The sequence below is a fragment of the Salmo trutta genome, chromosome 13 (assembly GCF_901001165.1).
Source record: "Salmo trutta chromosome 13, fSalTru1.1, whole genome shotgun sequence".
NCBI classification, from domain to species: Eukaryota; Metazoa; Chordata; class Actinopteri; order Salmoniformes; family Salmonidae; genus Salmo; species Salmo trutta.
The window spans coordinates 71043568-71064252 of record NC_042969.1 but is presented as its reverse complement, the minus strand read 5'-3'; the positions used below and the strand labels follow the sequence as shown (position 1 = coordinate 71064252).

The 20685-nt window shown below is 45.0% G+C and overlaps 1 protein-coding gene across 3 annotated transcripts in view; it reads left to right on the top strand.

The window, feature by feature from the left end:
- Window positions 1-20483, top strand: part of LOC115206463 (serine/threonine-protein kinase ULK2) — an 87867-nt gene extending 67384 nt beyond the window's left edge. For 2 of the 3 annotated variants that reach the window (XM_029773494.1, XM_029773496.1), the window contains 21 exons: window positions 1230-1403; window positions 1889-1962; window positions 2114-2215; window positions 2394-2452; window positions 2549-2631; window positions 2748-2798; window positions 2940-3028; window positions 3474-3642; window positions 3912-3966; window positions 8272-8418; window positions 10348-10496; window positions 10632-10715; window positions 12166-12437; window positions 12565-12746; window positions 15019-15128; window positions 15474-15617; window positions 16043-16257; window positions 16355-16533; window positions 16765-16883; window positions 17079-17372; window positions 17835-20483. In XM_029773494.1, the coding sequence (XP_029629354.1) occupies window positions 1230-1403; window positions 1889-1962; window positions 2114-2215; window positions 2394-2452; window positions 2549-2631; window positions 2748-2798; window positions 2940-3028; window positions 3474-3642; window positions 3912-3966; window positions 8272-8418; window positions 10348-10496; window positions 10632-10715; window positions 12166-12437; window positions 12565-12746; window positions 15019-15128; window positions 15474-15617; window positions 16043-16257; window positions 16355-16533; window positions 16765-16883; window positions 17079-17372; window positions 17835-17899 (2816 nt within the window). In that variant the 3' untranslated portion in view covers window positions 17900-20483. The remainder of the gene's footprint in view (window positions 1-1229; window positions 1404-1888; window positions 1963-2113; window positions 2216-2393; window positions 2453-2548; window positions 2632-2747; window positions 2799-2939; window positions 3029-3473; window positions 3643-3911; window positions 3967-8271; window positions 8419-10347; window positions 10497-10631; window positions 10716-12165; window positions 12438-12564; window positions 12747-15018; window positions 15129-15473; window positions 15618-16042; window positions 16258-16354; window positions 16534-16764; window positions 16884-17078; window positions 17373-17834) is intronic. The other variant, XM_029773495.1, reaches the window with a different exon arrangement.
- Window positions 20484-20685: the final 202 nt, after the last annotated feature.

Here is a 20685-nt window from a genome sequence, read left to right as displayed (position 1 = left end):
AAAAATAATCAGACAGCCATTTTCCAAGCAAGGACATTGTGTCAATAAAACCCAAAACACAGCGAAATGAAGCACTAACCTTTGACGATCTTCATCAGATTACACTCCTAGGACGTTATGTTACACAATACATGTATGTTTTGTTCGATAACGTTCATATTTATATCCAAAAACAGCATTTTACATTGGCGCGTGACGTTCAGTAAATATTTTGCCTCCAATACTGCCGGTGAATCTGCACAACAATTTACAAAAATACTCATCATAAACATTGATAAAATATTGAACTGTTATTCAAAGAATTATAGATGAACATCTCCTTTATGCAACCACTGTGACAGATTTCAAAATAGCTTCACGGGGAAAGCACACTTTGCAATAATCTGAGTACTGCGCTCAGAAAAATACACCAGGCAATACAGATACCCGCCATTTTGGAGTCATCTAAAATCATAAATAGCATTAGAAATATTCACTTACCTTTGATGATCTTCATCAGAAGGCACTTCCAGGAATCCCAGGTCCACAATAAATGTTGTATTGTTCGATAAAGTCCATAATTTATGTCCAAATAGCTCCTTGTTGTTTGCGCGTTCAGTAAGCTACTCCAAATGTAGGAAGCGCGCCGAAAATTTCATGACAAAGTTATATTTACGTTCGTTGAAACATGTCAAACATTGTAAAACATCAATCTTTAGGGCCTTTTTAATTTAAAACTTCAGTAATATTCCAACCGGACGATTCCAATGTCTTGAAAAACGTTATGGAACACAGCTACCTCCTCACGTGAACACGCGTAATTGTGGCCTGTCATTCTCTCGGTCATCAGACTCCAGGAGGTCTTGTTCGCTCTCTGTTGACTGCAAACGCCTGAAACACGTTCTAAAGACTGTTGACATCTAGTGGAAGCCTTACGAAGTGGAAGCCCAGTCTTGAAAAACTACAATCCACTTCCTGGTTGGATTTTTTTCTCTGGTTTTTGCCTGCCATATGAGTTATTTTATACTCACAGACACCATTCAAACAGTTTTAGAAACTTCAGAGTGTTTTCTATCCAAATCTACTAATAATATGCATATTCTAGTTTCTGAGCCAGAGTAGTAACCTGTTTAAATTGGGTACGTTTTTCATCCGGCCGTGAAAATACTGCCCCCTAGCCCAGACAGGTTAATACTGTATAATGAGTGATTGTGGGTAAGTTGTTTTTCCCTCCTCTCTGCTCTCCCTAGCCAAGGGGACACTGAGAGAAGACACTCTGAGGGTGTTCCTCCAGCAGATAGCAGCAGCAATGAGGATCCTCAATAGTAAAGGCATCATCCACCGAGACCTGAAACCACAGAACATCCTGCTGTCATACACGAGCCGCAAGAGATCCAGCATCAACGGCATCCGCATCAAAATAGGTGACTGAACAACCCAGCTCCTCAAACACAACACACACACTCAGCTAAAACTTAGCTAAACCTTCAAAAAGACAACTATCCCTTCAATTCTGCATATAGTGTTATTTCTGTATATACACAACTTCATAATGTTTATATGATATAAATACTGTTTATACTGTAAATATAGAGATGGCCTATCTATGAACTGTTAGCCATCATATGATTTGTCTTATTGTGTCACACAAGTGTAATATATCATGTATCAAGATGCACCACAATGATAGCTAGCTAAGGTCATGGTTAGTTGTTTTGAACCTCACAGCTATATTTAGTTTGCACAATGCTATTCCCAGAAGGTGTGGTCACTCGTGTTGAGTGCCCAATTGTCTAGTGTCTGAGAGGCTTGGGAATAGGAGTCGTGACACTCCGACAGTAGTTGTTATTAATAAGACAGACAGACACAGGCAGACAGACTGACTGACTGATGGACTTCTCTCTTTCAGCTGACTTTGGCTTCGCACGATATCTCCAGAGCAACATGATGGCTGCCACACTGTGTGGTTCCCCCATGTACATGGTGAGTGGATGCGGGTTAGTGTTTGTTGTGTGTATAAGGCTGTTGTGTCTAAGTCTCTTGTTCTCCTGTGACAACAGCTTTGCTTACTCAGCAACCTGCAGCTGGAACGGTCCTTTCAGAGCATGACCTCTAACCTCTGTCCTCTAACCAGGCCCCGGAAGTGATCATGTCTCAGAACTATGACGCCAAGGCAGACATGTGGAGCATTGGGACGGTCGTCTACCAGTGTCTCGTAGGGAAGCCACCTTTCCAGGTAGGATGGAGAGAGGGAGTTGATATGGGGCATCTTTTTTTCCTCTCACAAAGCAGAATTAAACTGTGCGAGGAAAATAGCACATGCCTCTGCAAGAAAAATGTCACCCATGGTGTGCATTTATAGAAGTAGTATACAAACCCCCTGTCACTCTGTGCGCTCTCTCTTCTCTCTCTAGGCCAACAGTCCCCAGGACCTGAGGATGTTCTATGAGAAGAACAAGTCGCTGCTGCCCATGTAGGTGATAGGCTTTAAGAACTATCTGATCGAGGCCATTTGGGCTGAAAAGTTGTGTTTTTAACCGGAATGTATGTCTGTGCCTCTACTACCCAGCATCCCGAGGGAGACGTCTCCTCCCCTTGGCAACCTGTTGCTAGGCCTGCTGCAGAGGAACCAGAAGGACAGGATGGACTTCGGTCAGTTCTGACGCCACTTCCCTTCTAGAAAGGAAATGATTTATAACAAAAGTGTTTGTTATCCATCAATTGGTTATTACTTGTCTAACATTCACACTTCTGTCTTGTTGTTTCAGATGCATTTTTCAGCCATCCTTTCTTAGATCCAGTGTCTGCCATCAAAAAATGTGAGTAGATAGATGAGAACTTCCTTCATCAATAACAGGGAAATACATGTTGTGGTATCATAGCTGTATTGTGAGATGGCATTGATGTTGAGAGCACTTAGGTCTTGTGTGAAAACGTGTATTTGTATGTTTTTTCTCCAGCATGTCCTGTTCCAGTACCCAACTGCCCTAGCGCTGTGACCGACATCACCTGTGGCAGCTCACCCTCTGTTCGCTACAACTCCCCTGCCGTAAATTAATCCTGACTGCCTATACACCTCATAGTTGCATTCCACAACAATTGACTTTATCTGTACCTCAAGGCATAGCACCACACCTCAACACTGAGCACTGAACAATCCAGACTTTGTACAGTAGCTCAGTGGGAAAACAGACAAACTGAGTTTCCCAGGGATGTACTTTTTCTCTCTGCCCACTGTGATTGCATTATTTTGACAGTCTAGATAGCCCAGTCTGGCTCTAATTGAATTGTACAGCCCAAGCCCTCTCTCTCACTGAGATTAATCCTCTTGCTTTCTTTCTCTTGCCCTACGCTCCTCACATTCACTCACACACACACACACACACACACACACACACACACACGGTTGTACGCACACACACACCACCTACCCCCACCAACATACACACACCTTTTGCTCACTACAACACACACATACCCCTTCCCTTCTCCAGTCTCTCCCAGACATGCAGACGTTACCTGAGGACTGTCTGTCATCGCCCCCCCTGGGCCCTCCAAACTACCTGCAGCTGTCTAAGGAGTCTGGAGGAAGCACCAGCAGCAAGAACTCTTCCAGTGACACGGATGACTTTGTCCTGGTGCCACACCTCTCCACAGAGTCGTGTGAGTCTGCAGGAACACACGCACACACACACAAATATTGAACACTTGCTACTCCTTATTACACTAATTAGGCCTACTGGCAGCACTTCTCTTACACTAAGCACCTGCTATAAAACACACACACTGAGCACCTGCTCACACTTGACACAGACAGTTGACCAAATAGACACATTTTGAGTGGTGGTATGGGTAGTCAGTTAATTCACTAATGTGGCATGGTTTCTATTCTTGTCTGGTTCGCTCACTTCCCTCTCCCTCCTCTTCCTCAGATGACCAGCCAATGGGAGCAGTGGGGCGTCGGGCGTCCGCAGAGTGGTGTGGAGGGTGAGTGTAACGTCATCAACTTCAGCTCTTAACATATTGTTGTTGTCTGATTTGGGCCGGCCACCATCAGAAAGGAACATAAACCCCGTCCCTGCACTTCCTCTACATACTAGAGAATACCAGAACACAAAAGAACTCCCAGGACCACAATATCTAGATGACCTGGCCTGGTTCCTCTGTTGACTCCCCTGGGCTTGACTGTGTTGCTCCATCGAAATCTATCATTTTTTCACTGTTGACTTCTTGCATCATAGAAATGTAACCTAAACTCAGAGAGGATTAACAAACAGTCTGTTTGTGTCCCTAAGCTGGGATATTTCAGGATATTTCCACTGTCCGACTATTTTTTAGGTATTAGATCAATTTGATTTATAGCACATTGGACAGACCTAATAATGGTTGACACAAAACATAACACAATACATATGTGTGGTGAAATGATCAACGTTAAAAACCGACTGAATAGCTGATGGAAAAATTAACCAGTCTGATGTGCATGCTGCTATTTTAGCCCCAGATATTGTGTGTGTGTCTGTGTGCTGTGAATGAGCTCTGCATGAGTAAGTCATTCTGTCTACTCCACATGGACATGTCTATGTAGAACGCTACATAAAACACGCTACATCTCAGTGTGTCTGTCAGTGTGCACAGCAGCTGTGTTTTATACTCTTTAGTCATAAACGACATGCTATTTGTTTCTGAAAGCAATATATCAGTCTTCCATCTCTATGAAGCTATGTCAAAGCCTAAATAAGGCATTTTGTTCATGTCAAAATTGTGTAGATGTCTCAGATAAACGGCTACTGTGTATAGGTCAGTTATATCCTGAACCACCCAGACGAGGCAGGCCTGTGGTATAAGAATAGATTTCTTACACACACACAGGAAATCGCTTTGGGCACACACACACATATATATATATATATATATATATATATATATATATATATATATATATATACACACACACACACACACACACACACACACACACACACACACACACACACACACACACACACACATACACACACACTGAGAGCAGAGGCACAAACACCACTTCCTTGTCTCGTGTGACCCCCACACTCTGTGTTTGTAAATAGCCTGCAGCAAGACAATGCTCTCCACTGTCATCTATAATTTTAATTTTATTTTCACTCCCCATGTTCCTCTCCCTGTTTCTCTCTTTGTAAACAGCCTCCAGTAATACTGTTTTCTATCACTCGGTTTCTCTCTTTGTAAACAGCCTCCAGTAATACTGTTTTCTATCACTCGGTTTCTCTCTTTGTAAACAGCCTCCAGTAATACTGTTTTCTATCACTCGGTTTCTTTCTTTGTAAACAGCCTCCAGTAATACTGTTTTCTATCACTCGGTTTCTCTCTTTGTAAACAGCCTCCAGTAATACTGTTTTCTATCACTCGGTTTCTCTCTTTGTAAACAGCCTCCAGTAATACTGTTTTCTATCACTCGGTTTCTCTCTTTGTAAACAGCCTCCAGTAATACTGTTTTCTATCACTCGGTTTCCATTCTCTCTCACAGTTTTGTAGTCACCCTCATCTATTCCTTAGTTTGTTTCCCCTCGTGATCTCCTCAAACAAATAGCTGCTTTCCTCCTTTCTCACCATCTCTCCATATTCATCTTTGGGGTGATGGTTTTTCTCTCCCCCTCTTTACCCTGTCTCTTAAAGTGATGCTCCAAAGGTTACGAATTGCAAATCGTAAAATATGTTAATAGTTTTTAAGTACTTAAGATCCTGGGCTGCATCTTTAACTCTCTCTCAGTCTGTCCCTTTCCCCCATTCCTCCCCTCTTTGTTCTCTTTCCCTTGGTTCCTGGTTGTACTGCAAGGTGGTTAATACTCAGCCTGCCCCTCTGTGACCACTCTCTATTGTGGATGAGGTGAGGTGAGGAGCTAGTCTGAGTGCCAGAGAGTCATTCTCTATTCCTGGAGGATCCCACCCCTCAGTCAGCTCACCTCCCACAGTCAATTGTTTTTCCCCTGTGCTCTGTCTGTCCTTAATCGATTCCTGAGCCAGGGAATGAGAGGGGGAGGGAGGGAGGGAGATGGGAGTGCAGAGAGACAGAGCCACTACTAAGGATAAATATGGAGAAAAGAAAGGAGTAGAAAGAAGGTAAGTAGAAAGAGAGAACAGCTGCCTAGATGAATGAGGAGAGGGCAACGGGCAGACACAAAGCAAATAGAAAAAGGGGAGAGTATTTAGAGAGAGAGCGTGCACACAGAGGAGGAGAGGGAAAAGACAGTGCTGCGTTTCCATTCCCCTCTGGGTAGATGCAGTAAAGACAAACGGGTCAACAGTAAAGCAACACTGACCTAAAAAACTGCCTTTTGTTAGGGAGAGCACCCTGTGTAGCTCCAATGTCCCAATTAGCTTCTGTTCGAACACAACAGATTTTAACGACCTGCTCTGGGGATAAATGAATGTGTTAAACTGAATGACTGCATGGGGTAATACAGTGTACTGAGGTTAGAGAATAAACCACAGGAATAGTTGGTTTGTTTTCCCTTTTTAAATGTCACTTTGATTAACCTTTTATGGCCCTTTTACTTTTGGTTGAAATCAATTGTTATTTGTCACATGCACTGAATACAACCTTACAGTGAAATGCGTACTTACAAGCCCTTAACCAACAATGCAGTTCTAAGAAAAAATATTTACTAAATAAACTAAAGTAATAAAAAGTAACACAATAGAATAATAATAATGAGGTTATATACAGGGGGTACCGGTACACAGTGAATGTGCGGCGGTACAGGATAGAGTGACTATGCACAGGTAAAGTGACTATGCATAGATAATAACAGAGTAGAAGCAGTGTAAAAAATAAAAGGGCGTGGGGTCAATGTAAATAGTCTGGGTAGCCATTTGATTAATTGTTCAGGATTCTTATGGCTTGGGGGTAGAAGCTGTTAAGAAGCCTTTTAGACCTAGACTTGGTGCTCTGGTATCATTTGCTGTGCGGTAGCAGAGAGAACAGTCTATAACTTGGGTGACTGGAGTCTTTGACAATTTTTTGGGCCTTCCTCTGACACCGCCTGGTATTGAGGTCCTGGATGGCAGGAAGCTTGGCTCCAGTGATGTACTGGGCCATACGCACTACCCTCTGTAGTGCCTTGCGCTCGGATGCAGAACAATTGCCATACCAGGCAGTGATGCAACTGGTCAGGATGCTCTCAATGGTGCAGCTGTGGAACTTTTTGAGAATCTGGGGACAATGTCAAATCTTTTCAGTCTCCTGCGGGGGAATAGGCGTTGTCGTGCCCTCTTCACAACTGTCTTGGTGTGTTTGGACCATGAAAGTTTGTTGGTGAGGGAGAGGTTGTTGTCTGGACACCACTGCCAGGTCTCTGACCTCCTCCCTATATGCTGACTCATCGTTGGAACTTGAAGGGCGATTGTGTCTAATCGAAAGCTATGGCAATGTGTGTCTTGTTGTAAAATGTGTTTATTTGCTTCTCGGAGTGGAAAGCAAACAAAGGAACCCCTCTGTGTCTTTGTCTGTGTGTTGCTGCTGTACAGAATAGACGGGTGGTCGCGTGCCTCACGTGTATCTCTCAGTCTATTCCCATGTCTCTGGTCTACACCCTCCCCCACTAATCATCTTATTACATAATGCTGCTAGGCTGAATCTGTCCTGTTCTATAACATTTATATTCCTCCCCCCTTCCTCTCTTTCCCTTTTTCATTCTAAACCCAAGTGAACCCCCTATGGTTGACCCGTGTATGACTTTTGCTCAGGGAACATTTTGTACCAATCGAATAACAAAGGAATGCAAATTAGCCTGGCTTTTTTCCCTCCTGTCCCTCTGTGTCTGATAGAAAGGAGGAGGGCTCAGCACGTGCTATTGGCTGAGCCCACAAACCACAGTTTCTTCAGGCCCGCCCATAACTCCTCCTCTTGGCACAGACTGCTCCCGACTGATTGGGCAGATACGCGTGGGTTTACACAACAGCCCTGCCCCCTCTGGGTGACGCCAGCCCCCTTACAGCAGGACTGACGTTTAGTTCCTCACCCAGCCTCAGTTGAAAATGCCATATGTGTAGAAGTAAACAAAGAACTCAGAGACATAGCCTAGTTAGAAACTTTGAGTCAGCCTAGAGTTTTATTTAGTCCAACTGTTGCGCTCTCTACGTTCTATTTATACAAATGTCGTCTCGGTAGGACTGAAGTATTTTTTAACATAGTTCTGTGGGTGTTGACATTCCTGAACAGATGGTGCAGTTTTGGCAGAACTAGCAGACAGACTGGCTAACGGGCCTGCTCTTCCCACTTCACCCTTCCAGGCAGCCGCAGACCACCGGACAGACCCCCATGGTGTCCCCCCGGGCAGAGACCACCCCCATCCCTGTGCCCACCCAGGTGCGGAACTACCAGCGCATCAAGCAGAACCTCTCCAACAGCCCCACCACCACGCTTTACAGCTCCCCCAGGTAAGAGACACTGTCTGGGGAAAAGGGCATCCAGTAGCAGTAGGGCGTCCAGTAGTAGGGCGTCCAGCACTAGGGCGTCCAGTAGCAGAGAGAACAGTCAATGGCTTGGGTGGCTTTAGGGCCTTCCTTTGACACAGCCTGGTATAGAGTTCCTGGATGGCAAGGAGCTGGGCCTCAGTGATGTACTGGTCCATACGCACTACACTCTGTAGAGCCTTGCAGTCGAATACCTAGTATTTGCCATACCAAGCGGTGATGCACCCAGTCAAGATGCTCTCAACGGTGCAGCTGTATAGCGTTTTGAGGTGCCCGTGTCCTGGGTGGTTCTCGAAGTACAACTGTCATGGTTAAGACATTTTTTTGTCTTGTGTGTGCATACAGTCACACCTGGCTGATCAGAGACTAGTCTTTCATGTTGTTGGATTTCTTATGACTAACCTTTGGGTGGGAACAGGAAAATTCACCTTCAATTGTCAGTTATTGCATCAGGTAAAGTTTCACTAAGTTTCATCAGTTTAGTCAGTGGATATTGCTTGTTATATTGTGGTGTGATGGGGGGAGTGTTTCAAGACATAGAAAGGAAGGGAATAGGAGGAGGTTTTGAATCTCCTTTAGAGGCAAATTCGTTTTATTGTTGTGCTTCTATTGACTGTTGTGAGATGAGATAAGAACATTGCCGCAGGGATTAGTATAGTGTTCCTGTGGTGCTTTTCCAAGCAGCCAGCGTTTTATGTTAATGTAGGTTCTGCTATTATTGTGTTTCCATCAGGACTGTGACACTAAAGACTTGTGGCAAGCAGAATCAACAACATCTGCATCAAGTCTGTTGCTTTGCGAGAAGGTGTTAATGTTCAAAGTTAGCCATTGTTATGTAAATTCAAGCTGAGAAGTACCCAGGGCCTTGCCTTGGCTACAAGTTGGAGCAAATCCACCGGAGCCCAATGAGACATGGGTGCTGGCCCGCATAGAAGGAAACAGAAAAGTCTGAGTCTTTTGGGTAAAACACTGGGGTAAATCCACAATGGGAATGCGGTACTGGAGTAGCCTAGCTCCACAGTGAACCCTCTGCCCCCTACCTACCCTCACCACAGGGCCCCAAAGCCTGGACAGTGGGTACTGAGTAGCCAGGCTCCCCCGACTGCTGCCCCTTTTCCCTTGGCCCTGGGTCTTACTCTGTGTCCTCCAAGGAGGATTAAGCTCTCTGTCATAGACCGACTACCCTGTCGTTGACCGTGTCTGGCTAGTTAACGAGTTAGCGTTTAGCGCCGGTTCTTTATGTTCAAGAAGAGATGAATGTAGAGAGCTAGCACAGCAGGCTAGCAGACAGACACTGTGCAGACATCTCAGGGGAAGACTGGCTTCCATATGTGCCCGCCTGCTGCCTACTCTTTCTCTGTCATACATCTTTTTTTTGAAACTCCAGAAAGCTCAAGAGAGGAAGTGAGGCAAAAAGAGAGAGAGTGGAAGAGTACTCGCTGTCAGCACAACAGTTGCTAAACCAATGTTCCGACATGCTTGTTTTTTCGCGAGGGTAGGCTAACAGCCATGTTGGAAGTGCTTGCAGCGTGACAGGGTGGTCTTGGCAGCAAACTGACGGTTGCTGAATAACTCCGGAAGTTGAAATTAGAGCCAAGTGAAAAAAGGCAACTGTTAGACACTGAGCTGAGGGAATAGAATCTAGCTAAGCTCATTGCCAAAAGTTCATGTTTTCAGATGTTTTAGAAAGGTTATTCAAGTGTTATTTGATGATAACATGAAGGATAGTGGTTGGAAACTAGAGCATCGCTGTAACTAAAAAGGGGGTTCATGAACTGTAGGTGATGTTGGTTCTGGTGGACTAACAATGAATGTGTATAACATTTTTGTTATGCATGTATTGTATATTTGTGATATCTAAACCTCCATTGTGTGTGCTTGTGGTCTATGCAGGTCTGGTACAGTGAGGCGGTCCAACACCAGTCCCATGGGTTTCCCTAAGGTTGGCTCTGGGTCCGCCAGCTCTGCAGACTGCAGCCCTCAGATGACAGGCAGACGTCTCTCCGTAGGCAGCTCCCGCCCATACTCGCCTTCACCTCTGGGTAAGAACATGCCCCAACATGTCCCCATCTCATATCATTCAACACGCCTGGCATCATAATCCTTTTACATTGAAACCTTCTGTTGACATCTAATGCAACACTGCATTAATATGTCTGTGTGTGTTTCTCTTCAAGTGGGCACAATCCCAGAGCAGCTGGGTCACTGTTGCTGTGGACACACTAAGGGCCATGAGTCCCGCAGCCGCAGCTCCTCAGGAGGTGAGTTCAGTAGACAGACAGACCAATAGAACAAGGCTGGGTTTCCCAAAAACATCATAGCACTAAGATCTTCATTCCATTGAAGCTAAATGGACAACATATGATCTTAGTGCTCTTGGGAAACCCAGCCTAGGATGACTTTTAAAGAGCGACAGACAAGGGCAGCTACAGAAGTGTTTACATGTTCTTCCCTCTCTCCCCTCCCCTGAGGTGGATGTTTATGATTGACAAAGCCATGAGTCAGGTTTTATTTGAAATAACAAGTATTCCATTAACACTCTGGGAGGGAGGTTGTGTGTATGGGAGCTAGAGCCTTTCAACCACCCGTCCACGCAGATTTCAGAAGTGTGTCACGGGGCCAGTATCCATGGCAACCACAGTGTCATAGGAAGGACTTGCCTTGAGAAAAACAGTGCCGATACAGTTAGTACTTTGTCTCCTTTGGAAAACCTGGAGATTAACAACCCAGACCTGATGACCTGCTAAAGAAGAAACCAACACAGACCTGATGACCTGCTAAAGAAGAAACCAACACAGACCTGATGACCTGCTAAAGAAGAAACCAACCCAGACCTGATGACCTGCTAAAGAAGAAACCAACCCAGACCTGATGACCTGCTAAAGAAGAAACAACCCAGACCTGATGACCTGCTAAAGAAGAAACCAACCCAGACCTGATGACCTGCTAAAGAAGAAACAACCCAGACCTGATGACCTGCTAAAGAAGAAACAACCCAGACCTGATGACCTGCTAAAGAAGAAACAACCCAGACCTGATAACCTGCTAAAGAAGAAACCAACCCAGACCTGATGACCTGCTAAAGAAGAAACCAACCCAGACCTGATGACCTGCTAAAGAAGAAACCAACCCAGACCTGATGACCTGCTAAAGAAGAAACAACCCAGACCTGATGACCTGCTAAAGAAGAAACCAACCCAGACCTGATGACCTGCTAAAGAAGAAACCAACCCAGACCTGATGACCTGCTAAAGAAGAAACCAACCCAGACCTGATGGCCTGCTGAAGAAGAAACCAACCCAGACCTGATGACCTGCTAAAGAAGAAACCAATACAGACTTGATGACCTGCTAAAGAAGAAACAACCCAGACTTGATGACCTGCTAAAGAAGAAACCAATAGACTTGATGACCTGCTAAAGAAGAAACCAGTTTCCGGGGTCTTTTTGAACTTCTCAGCAGCAATACTCTGAATGAACAAGAGGCTCATAAAAACATTAACCTAGTTGGTCCTTCACTGCTGCTATTTTTGACTTGGTTTACAGTGGAAAAATACAAATTTCAAAACTGTAGAGCCATCTAGTGGTGAATTGTACATCTTCTCTAGATCAGTATGGGCCAACTCCACTGACACTAATGTAACTGATGAAACTTAAACTTTTACATTAAATGATACATGACTTGTATGAATGACTCTGTGTGTCTCCTTTAGGTTCTCCAGTGCCGTCGTCCCAGTTACTGGGGGCTCGCCTTCAGAGTGCCCCCACCCTTACCGAGGTCTACCAGACCAGACAGAAACTCCACAAGCAGCTGTCAGACCCCATCCAGCCCTCCACCTCCAACTACCCCCCCAGCCACTCCCCTCATCTGGGTCGCCCTGGCAATCTGGGCACCTCCCCCACCAAACACCTGGGCTCCTCTCCCCGCTCCTCTGATTGGCTGACAAAGTCACCGCTGCCCACCATCATTGGCTCCCCCACCAAGGTCGGTTAAGTTGATAACCATTTTGGCATATTTTAATCATAAGCCCAATTCTGTTTTGCTACGGTCCTACTTGCCACAACCTTGGAGTGAGTATTCCCAGTAACTGTTGACCTCTGTCCCTGTTCAGCCCATCTCGGCTCCATTCAAGATCCCTAAGACGCAGGCGTCCTGTAACCTGATGGCCCTGGCAGACAGTCCCACACCCACTAAGACCCTGGCGGACGCACGGGACATCTGTGCCCACCACTGCACCCCCTATCCCAGTGGGCGCCAGTCTGCCCCTGAGGCCAGTAGGACCACCTTTGGCAGGTAATGTGAGCACTATGGTCTTTCTCTTTCTGTGTGGGTAATATACACTACATGACCAAATGTATGTGGACACCTGCTTGTTGAATATCTCATTCCAAAATCATGGGCGTTAATATGGAGTTGCTCCCCCTTTGCTGCTATAACAGCCTACTTTCTTCTGAGAAGGCTTTACACTAGATGTTGGAATTAGAGGTTGACCGATTATGATTTTTCAACGCCGATACCGATTATTGGAGGACCGAAATAAATATATACCGATTAATCGGCAGATTAATCGGTATCGAGTTGATAGGTTTGAAATCATAAACAGCGTGTGAATCAAGCATTGCTAAGAGCTGCTGGCAAACACAGTAACGTTTGAATAAATGCTTACGATGGTGCCGTCTACCACCACTCAGTCAGACTGCTCTATCAAATATCAAATCATAGACTTAATTATAATATAATAAACACAGAAATACGAGCCTTTGGTCATTAATATGGTCAAATCCGGAAACTATCATTTCGAAAACAAAACGTTTATTCTTTCAGTGAAATACGGAACCGTTCCGTATTTTATCGAACGGGTGGCAACGCTAAGTCTAAATATTTCTGTTACATTGCACAACCTTCAATGTTATGTCATAATTATGTAAAACTCTGGCAAATTAGTTCGCAACGAGCCAGGCGGCCCAAACTGTTACATATACCCTGACTCTGCGTGCAATGAACGCAAGCGAAGTGACACAATTTCCCTAGTTAATATTGCCTGCTAACATGAATTTCTTTTAACTAAATATGCAGGCTTAAAAAAAATATACTTCTGTGTATTGATTTTAAGAAAGGCATTGATGTTTATGGTTAGGTACATTCGTGCGATTGTGTTTTTTTCGCGAATGCACTTTTGTTAAATCATCCCCCATTTGGCGAAGTAGGCTGTGATTCGATGATAAATTAACAGGCACCGCATTGATTATATGCAACGCAGGACAAGCTAGTTAACCTAGTAATATCATCAACCATGTGTAGTTAACTAGTGATTATGTGAAGATTGATTGTTTTTTATAAGATAAGTTTAACGCTAGCTAGCAACTTACCTTGGCTCCTTGCTGCACTCGCGTAACAGGTGGTCAGCCTGCCACACAATTTAATCGGCCATAATTGGCGTCCAAAAATGCCGATTACCGATTGTTATGAAAAACTTGACATCGGTTAATCGACCAATTTATCGGTCGACCTCTAGTTGGAATATTGCTGTGGGGACTTGCTTCCATTCAGCCACAAGCATTAGTGAGGTCGGGCACTGATATTGGGCAATTAGGCCTGGCTCGCAGTCGGCATTCCAATTCATCCCAAAGGTGTTCGATGGGGTTGAGGTTAGGGCTCTGTGCAGGCCAGTCAAGTTCTTCCACACCGATCTTGACAAACCATTTCTGTATGGACCTCGCTTTGTACACGAGGCCATTGTCATGCTGAAACAGGAAAGGGCCTTCCCCAAACTGTTGCCACAAAGTTGGAAGCACATAATTGTCTAGAATGTCATTGTATGCTGTAGCATTAAGATTTCCCTTCACTGGAACTAAGGTGCCTAGCCCGAACCATGAAAAACAGCCCCAGACCATTATTAGTCCGTCCGACTGCCAGATGCTGAAGCGTGATTCATCACTCCAGAGAACGCGTTTCCACTGCTCCAGAGGCCAATGACAGCGAGCTTTACACCACTACAGCCAACTCTTGGCATTGTGCATGGTGATCTTAGGCTTGTGTGCAGCTGCTTGGCCATGGAAACCTATTTCATGAAGATCCCGACAAACAGTTATTATGCTGACATTGCTTTGAGGCAGTTTGGAACTCTGTAGTGAGTTTTGCAACCAAGGACAGACACTTTTTACGAGCTTCAGCACTCGGCGGTCCCATTCTGTGAGCTTGTGTGGCCTACCACTTCGCAGCTGAGCCTTGTTGCTCCCAGACATTTCCACTTCACAATAACAGCACTTACAGTTGACCGGGGGAGCACTAGCAGGGCAGAAATTTGACAAACTGACTTGTTGGAAAGGTGGCATCCTATGACGGTGCCACATCGAAGTCACTGAGCTCTTCAGTAAGGCCATTCTACGGCCAATGTTTGGCTATGGAGATTGCATGGCCGTGTGCTCGATTTTATAAACCTTTCAGCAACGGGTGTGGCTGAAATAGCCGAATACACTAATTTGAAGCGGTGTCCACACACTTTTGTATATATAGTGTATCTCTTGTTCATCTCAATGTGTTCTGCATGTATTTCTCTTCCCAGGTCTGTCAGTACTGGCCGTCTGTCTGAACAGCCAATCAGAATCACTCTAGGGGGACAGCCCTACCAGGGAAGCACGGACAGCCTCAACACAGAGCGGCCCATGGATACAGGTAAATAAACACACACACACACTGTTGTAGTTTGTCCTCACCGGTATAATTAATGGAACAGATGTTTGTACCTTTAAATAGAAAACAGCTGGAGACAGAAAATGGGTTGTGAAATTAAAGAGTTTAGTAAGAAATAACCTAGCTAGTAAACTGACCTGGACAAAAATGGTTTAGTAGATGACACTTGTCATTGTCCCAAAGAACAAGACTAATACAAAGACTCACCAGTCTTTCTGCTTCATGGCTTCTCGCCCTGCATGAACTGCTTGGATTGGCTGCTCTGACAGGCACTTCCTGTGAGAGCTTGATTGGCTTAGTGTGAATGACCGCCCCCTCCCTCCCTAGCCCCGGCAGGACCGTTTGGGCTGGCTCAGCTTCAGGGCGGGGCGGCGAGTCCCCGGACCGTTCTCTTCACCGTGGGCTCGCCCCCCAACAGCAGCACCCCCCCTACCTGCAGCCACCTGGGCACCCGGCCGCGCACCACCTCAGGTGAGACCGCTCACTGCGTCAGCGGCTAACCTGCTAGGCTAACCATTTGCTAAATCCCACTTCCCAAAGCTACACCCTCCTAGCTAACGCTAATTACTATGACACTCAATGTTGCCTACCTGGAGTGAAGCGCTCACTCAGGGGTAGTGGTTCCAGTGCCAGTCCCCTGAGGTACATAACTGCAATTTAGTGGGCAATCTCTCTCCCTCTCCTTGTGCTGTCCATCTTAGTGGGTACTATCAATAATAGTCTGTCTCAGTGGACTGAACATTGTTCTGGAAAATAAATAGAAAATTGTATCTTAAAATCTGAAATTCCTTAGAATTCAAATTCAACCAATGAAAAGAGCAATCAAATTATGCCAAAGTGATAGGTCTACAAAATGACTCACATGAACAATAAAGTTATATCCCTCTCGCTCTCAGTGGGCTCCAACAGTTCGGCAGGCTCCCTGTGCTCCACCAGTGGGCGAGTGTATGTGGGCTCTCCTCCAGGCATGGCAATTGGGACCCCTCCCCAAGGGGGGGCAGAGGCAGGTCCCAGCAGCCTACGCTATGTCCCCTACGGTACCTCTCCCCCCAGCCTGGATGGATTCATCACCTTCGAGGCCCCAGAGCTACCTGAGGAGACACTCATGGAGGTGAGAGAGGGGACCTTCTGTGTGTGTGTGTGTGTTATTTCTATTTGCACACGTTTTTATGTGATATCTGACCTGTATCACGTGTTTGTGACTACAGCGAGAGCACACAGACACTCTGATGCACCTACGGATGATGCTGTCCTTCACTGACTGTGTCCTGGATATCGCAGCGGTGCGAGCAGGAGGGGCAGACTTGGGTATATCGGCTGCCTCCCTCTACCCCCCTCAGGAGAGTGTGGTAGTGGACCAGATCAGCCAGCTCAGCAAGGAGTGGGGGTAAGGGAGAGACCAAATATGCGGGGAGGGTCAGTTTAACTGAATGTATTTTGGTTTTAGTTCGGACCCAAACCTGTTGCATTTCGTCAGTGATGCACAAAAAACGCTGTTTCATCACAATTTAAATAAATATTGTGAAAGAAAAGGATGTTTTTATTTTTTTAGAAAGAAAAGCCATGAAAAGAAGTAAGATGTATAGGTTAGTAATGTGTGCTGTACTGCCCTCTACAGGCAGGTGGAGCAGCTGGTGCTGTACATGAAGGCTGCCCAGCTCCTAGCCTCCTCCCTCCACCTGGCCAAGGCCCAGATTAAATCAGCCAAGCTCAACCCCTCCAGCGCAGTCAAGCAGGGTAAGACAGAAGTCCCCAGACCGGTAACAGTACCATTACACTATAGTATTTATGGAAGAAAATACATTTTTTTTAAACGGCACACTAACTTAAAATATCATTAGTATCCAGATGCATGTATAATACTTAGATATCATTATTTTAGTTTATTTTGAGCATAACTAGCTTTCTCTCCCCCTCCCTCCCCTTGCTCAGTGGTGAAGAGTCTGAACGAGCGTTACAAGAGCTGCATCTCCCTGTGTCGTCGGCTCACAGACAAGCTGAACCACTTCTTCTCCGACAAGCAGCGCTTTGTAGACGAGATCAACAGTGTGACCGCAGAGAAACTCATCTACAACCACGCTGTGGAAACAGTGCAGTCTGCAGCTCTGGATGAGATGTTTCAGCAGACGGAGGACATAGCCTACCGCTACAACAAGGCTGCCATGCTGCTAGATGGCCTCTCCAAGATCCTCCAGGACCCTGCAGACATTGAAAATGTGGCCAAGTGTAAGTATCCACCCACCGTCCTCAACTATAGATTGGATACCAGTCTGTTTCTGCCACGCCATTGATATGTCATGTATGGCCAAAGGCACAAATCCATCTGACAACCAGGCTAGACTCCCCCAACAGGCTCTGTCAGAGACCAGACTAGCTTATCACATTGTAGTGTATCAGAGACTCTGGTGTAGTGGACATGGATATTAGTATGGACAGTCAAGTGTGTTAACTAGTGTCTCTTGAGAACAATCCCTTTGACCCCTTATCATAATGGTAACCGGCACTCACAGGCTTGCTTCAACCACTTACTCTATCTCTGAGCTGCATTCAGATGAGGCTTCAATCAGAGTAGGTTTAGAGTGCATTATGATGCTTTGACAGAGTGTGTGGCATGGCAGCCAAGGCATTGTGACATGGAACATCCGCTCCAGTGACTGTGTTCTGATTGTGTTTGTGTCTCCTCAACAGACAAGGCCAGTGTGGACCGGAGAATCTCTGCCCTCTGCTACTGCACCGTCACACTGTACGAGTAGCAGATCACACACACACACACACACACATCAGGGGCAGCTGTGACCTCCCTGCCTTCCTTCTCTGCCCAGAGGGACCACTCTCTACCCTAACCATAGAAACTTGAGAACAAGCACAGAACCCCAATGTTCACTCACGTAGCAGTTCAAGTAACTTTCAGATTCTTTATCTTTTTCTGAGTTTAAGCAAACAGCAACACGACATAGTATTAAACCTTCTTTGGCATCGCAGACTGACCGCTGAAGTGCAGAAGAGATGATGCACACATTCACTACCAAAGATGATCCAATGATCCTGCAACTGAGACATTCACAGGACATGAACAAGACGCAGGCATCTTCTCGCATGCCGTCTGTCAACCGACTCCTTGAAGAGAGTGGGACGAGGACACACACCACCAGATCAAACAAACTACCCAGCTTTTTGTTTCTGACTTGCAGGATTTTTTAAATTATTTTGTACCAGAAGAAAGAGATTGACATGAGGACAATGACAACCCAGAGACTTATACACCGATGAAAAAGAAAACTTTTTAATGCAATTCACAGTTGTTATTATAATAATGTAAAGGTTTTTACTCTGTTATTAATGCTGTTGTGATTATTTATTGGTTTGGGATAGAAGAAGAAGGATGATGTGATGCCCGCCTGACATCATCTTTAGTATTGAAGTGGAAGGAAGGAGTATATGAGATTAGTCAACTTAAAGGCAGGCAGTCTGGCCAACACTGAAACAAATACACACACACTCAAACGCCCAAACACACACTTTACAGTACAAGAATACACACACACTGTTGTTACACACATGGAAGGAATCCTGAAGAGCAAAGGAATCTGTAGATTTGTAATTAGATCTTTTTGTTCATTTGTTAGCTGAAGCACTTTATTGTGAAATGTGGGGGGGACACTTTGCCATGACAATTTAGGTAAGAGAAGTGTGAAGGCTGCGAGCTGTAGCTCAAGTGGGTTAAAGGGATGGGGGGTTCTCTCACACCCTCCTCAGCCTGCAACACCACTCGCCCTGCCACAGCTCTCCCTCATTGCTGGGCAACCTGCTCGCATGCTCTCTGAATAAGTGTTGCCATGGAAATGGGGTGAGGGGTCGTATGAAACATCTAGTCTCTACACCACTGGTGGGCTTTTAGAATACTATGGTAAGAAGAAGCCTGTGGGTGACAGAATCAGACTAAAATTTACATTTTCTTTGCCTGTGGAACTTTTAGCGGTGACCAGCATAGGCATTTGGGGAGGAGGGGCTCCTGATCAGTTAACCAAGGGGGCACCCCCATCTCCAGGGTGAATCAAGACAAAACAGTCAAATTACTTGAGTAGTTACCTTAAGTTTCATTTTCGCTAAATAATACAGAAACAAGCTTTTTTATGTTCATACATGAATAACTGTAGCTAATTTCCTTGTAAATTGATGTTTGCAAGAGTGTAAAAAATGTGTATGTTGTGCATGGGATTTTGTTATTTTGTTTTCCTAAGTGTGTGTGAGAGCACAGTGAGAGAGTGAGGGGGTCAGTGAGCGAGACAACGCCATTGGATGCCCTGCCTCTCAAAGAGCACAAACATTTTTATGTACATAGAGATTTGATGTCCTTTTACCCACGCCTGCCACGGGTTCAGTCAACCTACCTCCATTAGAGGTCCCTGGCACAGAGGAAGGTGCCAACCACATGGCAGCTGCTCAGAACATCTTCACACAACTTCCTCTTTATACTAGGACTGTTCATATACTATACTGGATATGAAAATTCTATGTGGAGAGATCAAATCTACGGTGTATTGGAAGTAAAGAAAGGCAGTGCCTAGCAACCATTCAAGTCTGTTCTCTCCCCAAGCATCTGCTGTGCTCGCAATACAATAGTGTTAGTGAGTCTGCACACGTCAGGTATGCAAAAGGCCAGTGATCATAGAAAGTCCATTACAGAAGAATAGCTGCCTCATAAGCCTGTTTGAAAAGTGGGCAGACTCCTTTGATTTCCTATTGTACAAGTGTGAATAGTGTGTAATGCATAAACTTGCAACTGGTGGCCACTAGGTTTTTTTTATGATGTACTGTTCTTTTTTTATAGACATATCCAAGTTTCTGTGATTTATTTTGGTTTTGTTCTTCTTGTGTCCTCTCCCCTGCTGGTGAGCACTCTGCACCACAAAAAGCCTTTTCTGCACACTGAGTTGAGGGAGGAATAAATTAAAAACAATAGTCTGTCTGAATTGACCTAATACATGCATCTATTTATAGCGCTGTGGTTTTAGGCCACACACCCTCTCTAGCAGTAGTTTATGAAGAATGGAGTACTAACGATGGACTGTTTTAGAGACAAACCATTTGTACTAAGCACATGTTATATCCCGTAGAGTGAATGTATTTACCCTCCCATACCAACTCTTGTGATGGTCAACCCCCCCCCCCCCCCCCCCCCCCCGAACCGACCATGAAAATGCAACTGAATTTCCACACACCTCTTTTTCAATGAGAAATGTTAATGTTTTACTTGATATGTGTTAAAGGGCATCTTTCTTTATGGAACTCTACAAATTCAGCCTTTATTAATTAAAAAGAAAAGTTGGAACTACATGCATGGTCTGTCTTACTTCATGGAAAATAGTAATATAACATTTGTGGGTCCTAGAGGGACCCCATTTGAGCCAATTAGCAGTAATTTTGACTCAAACATTCAATAGATTGAGCCAGAATCCTTATTTTTTTTTGCACAACATCAATATACAGCTTCAAAGTATGTTTCAAACCATCATGTCAATTACATTGCCCACCAGTC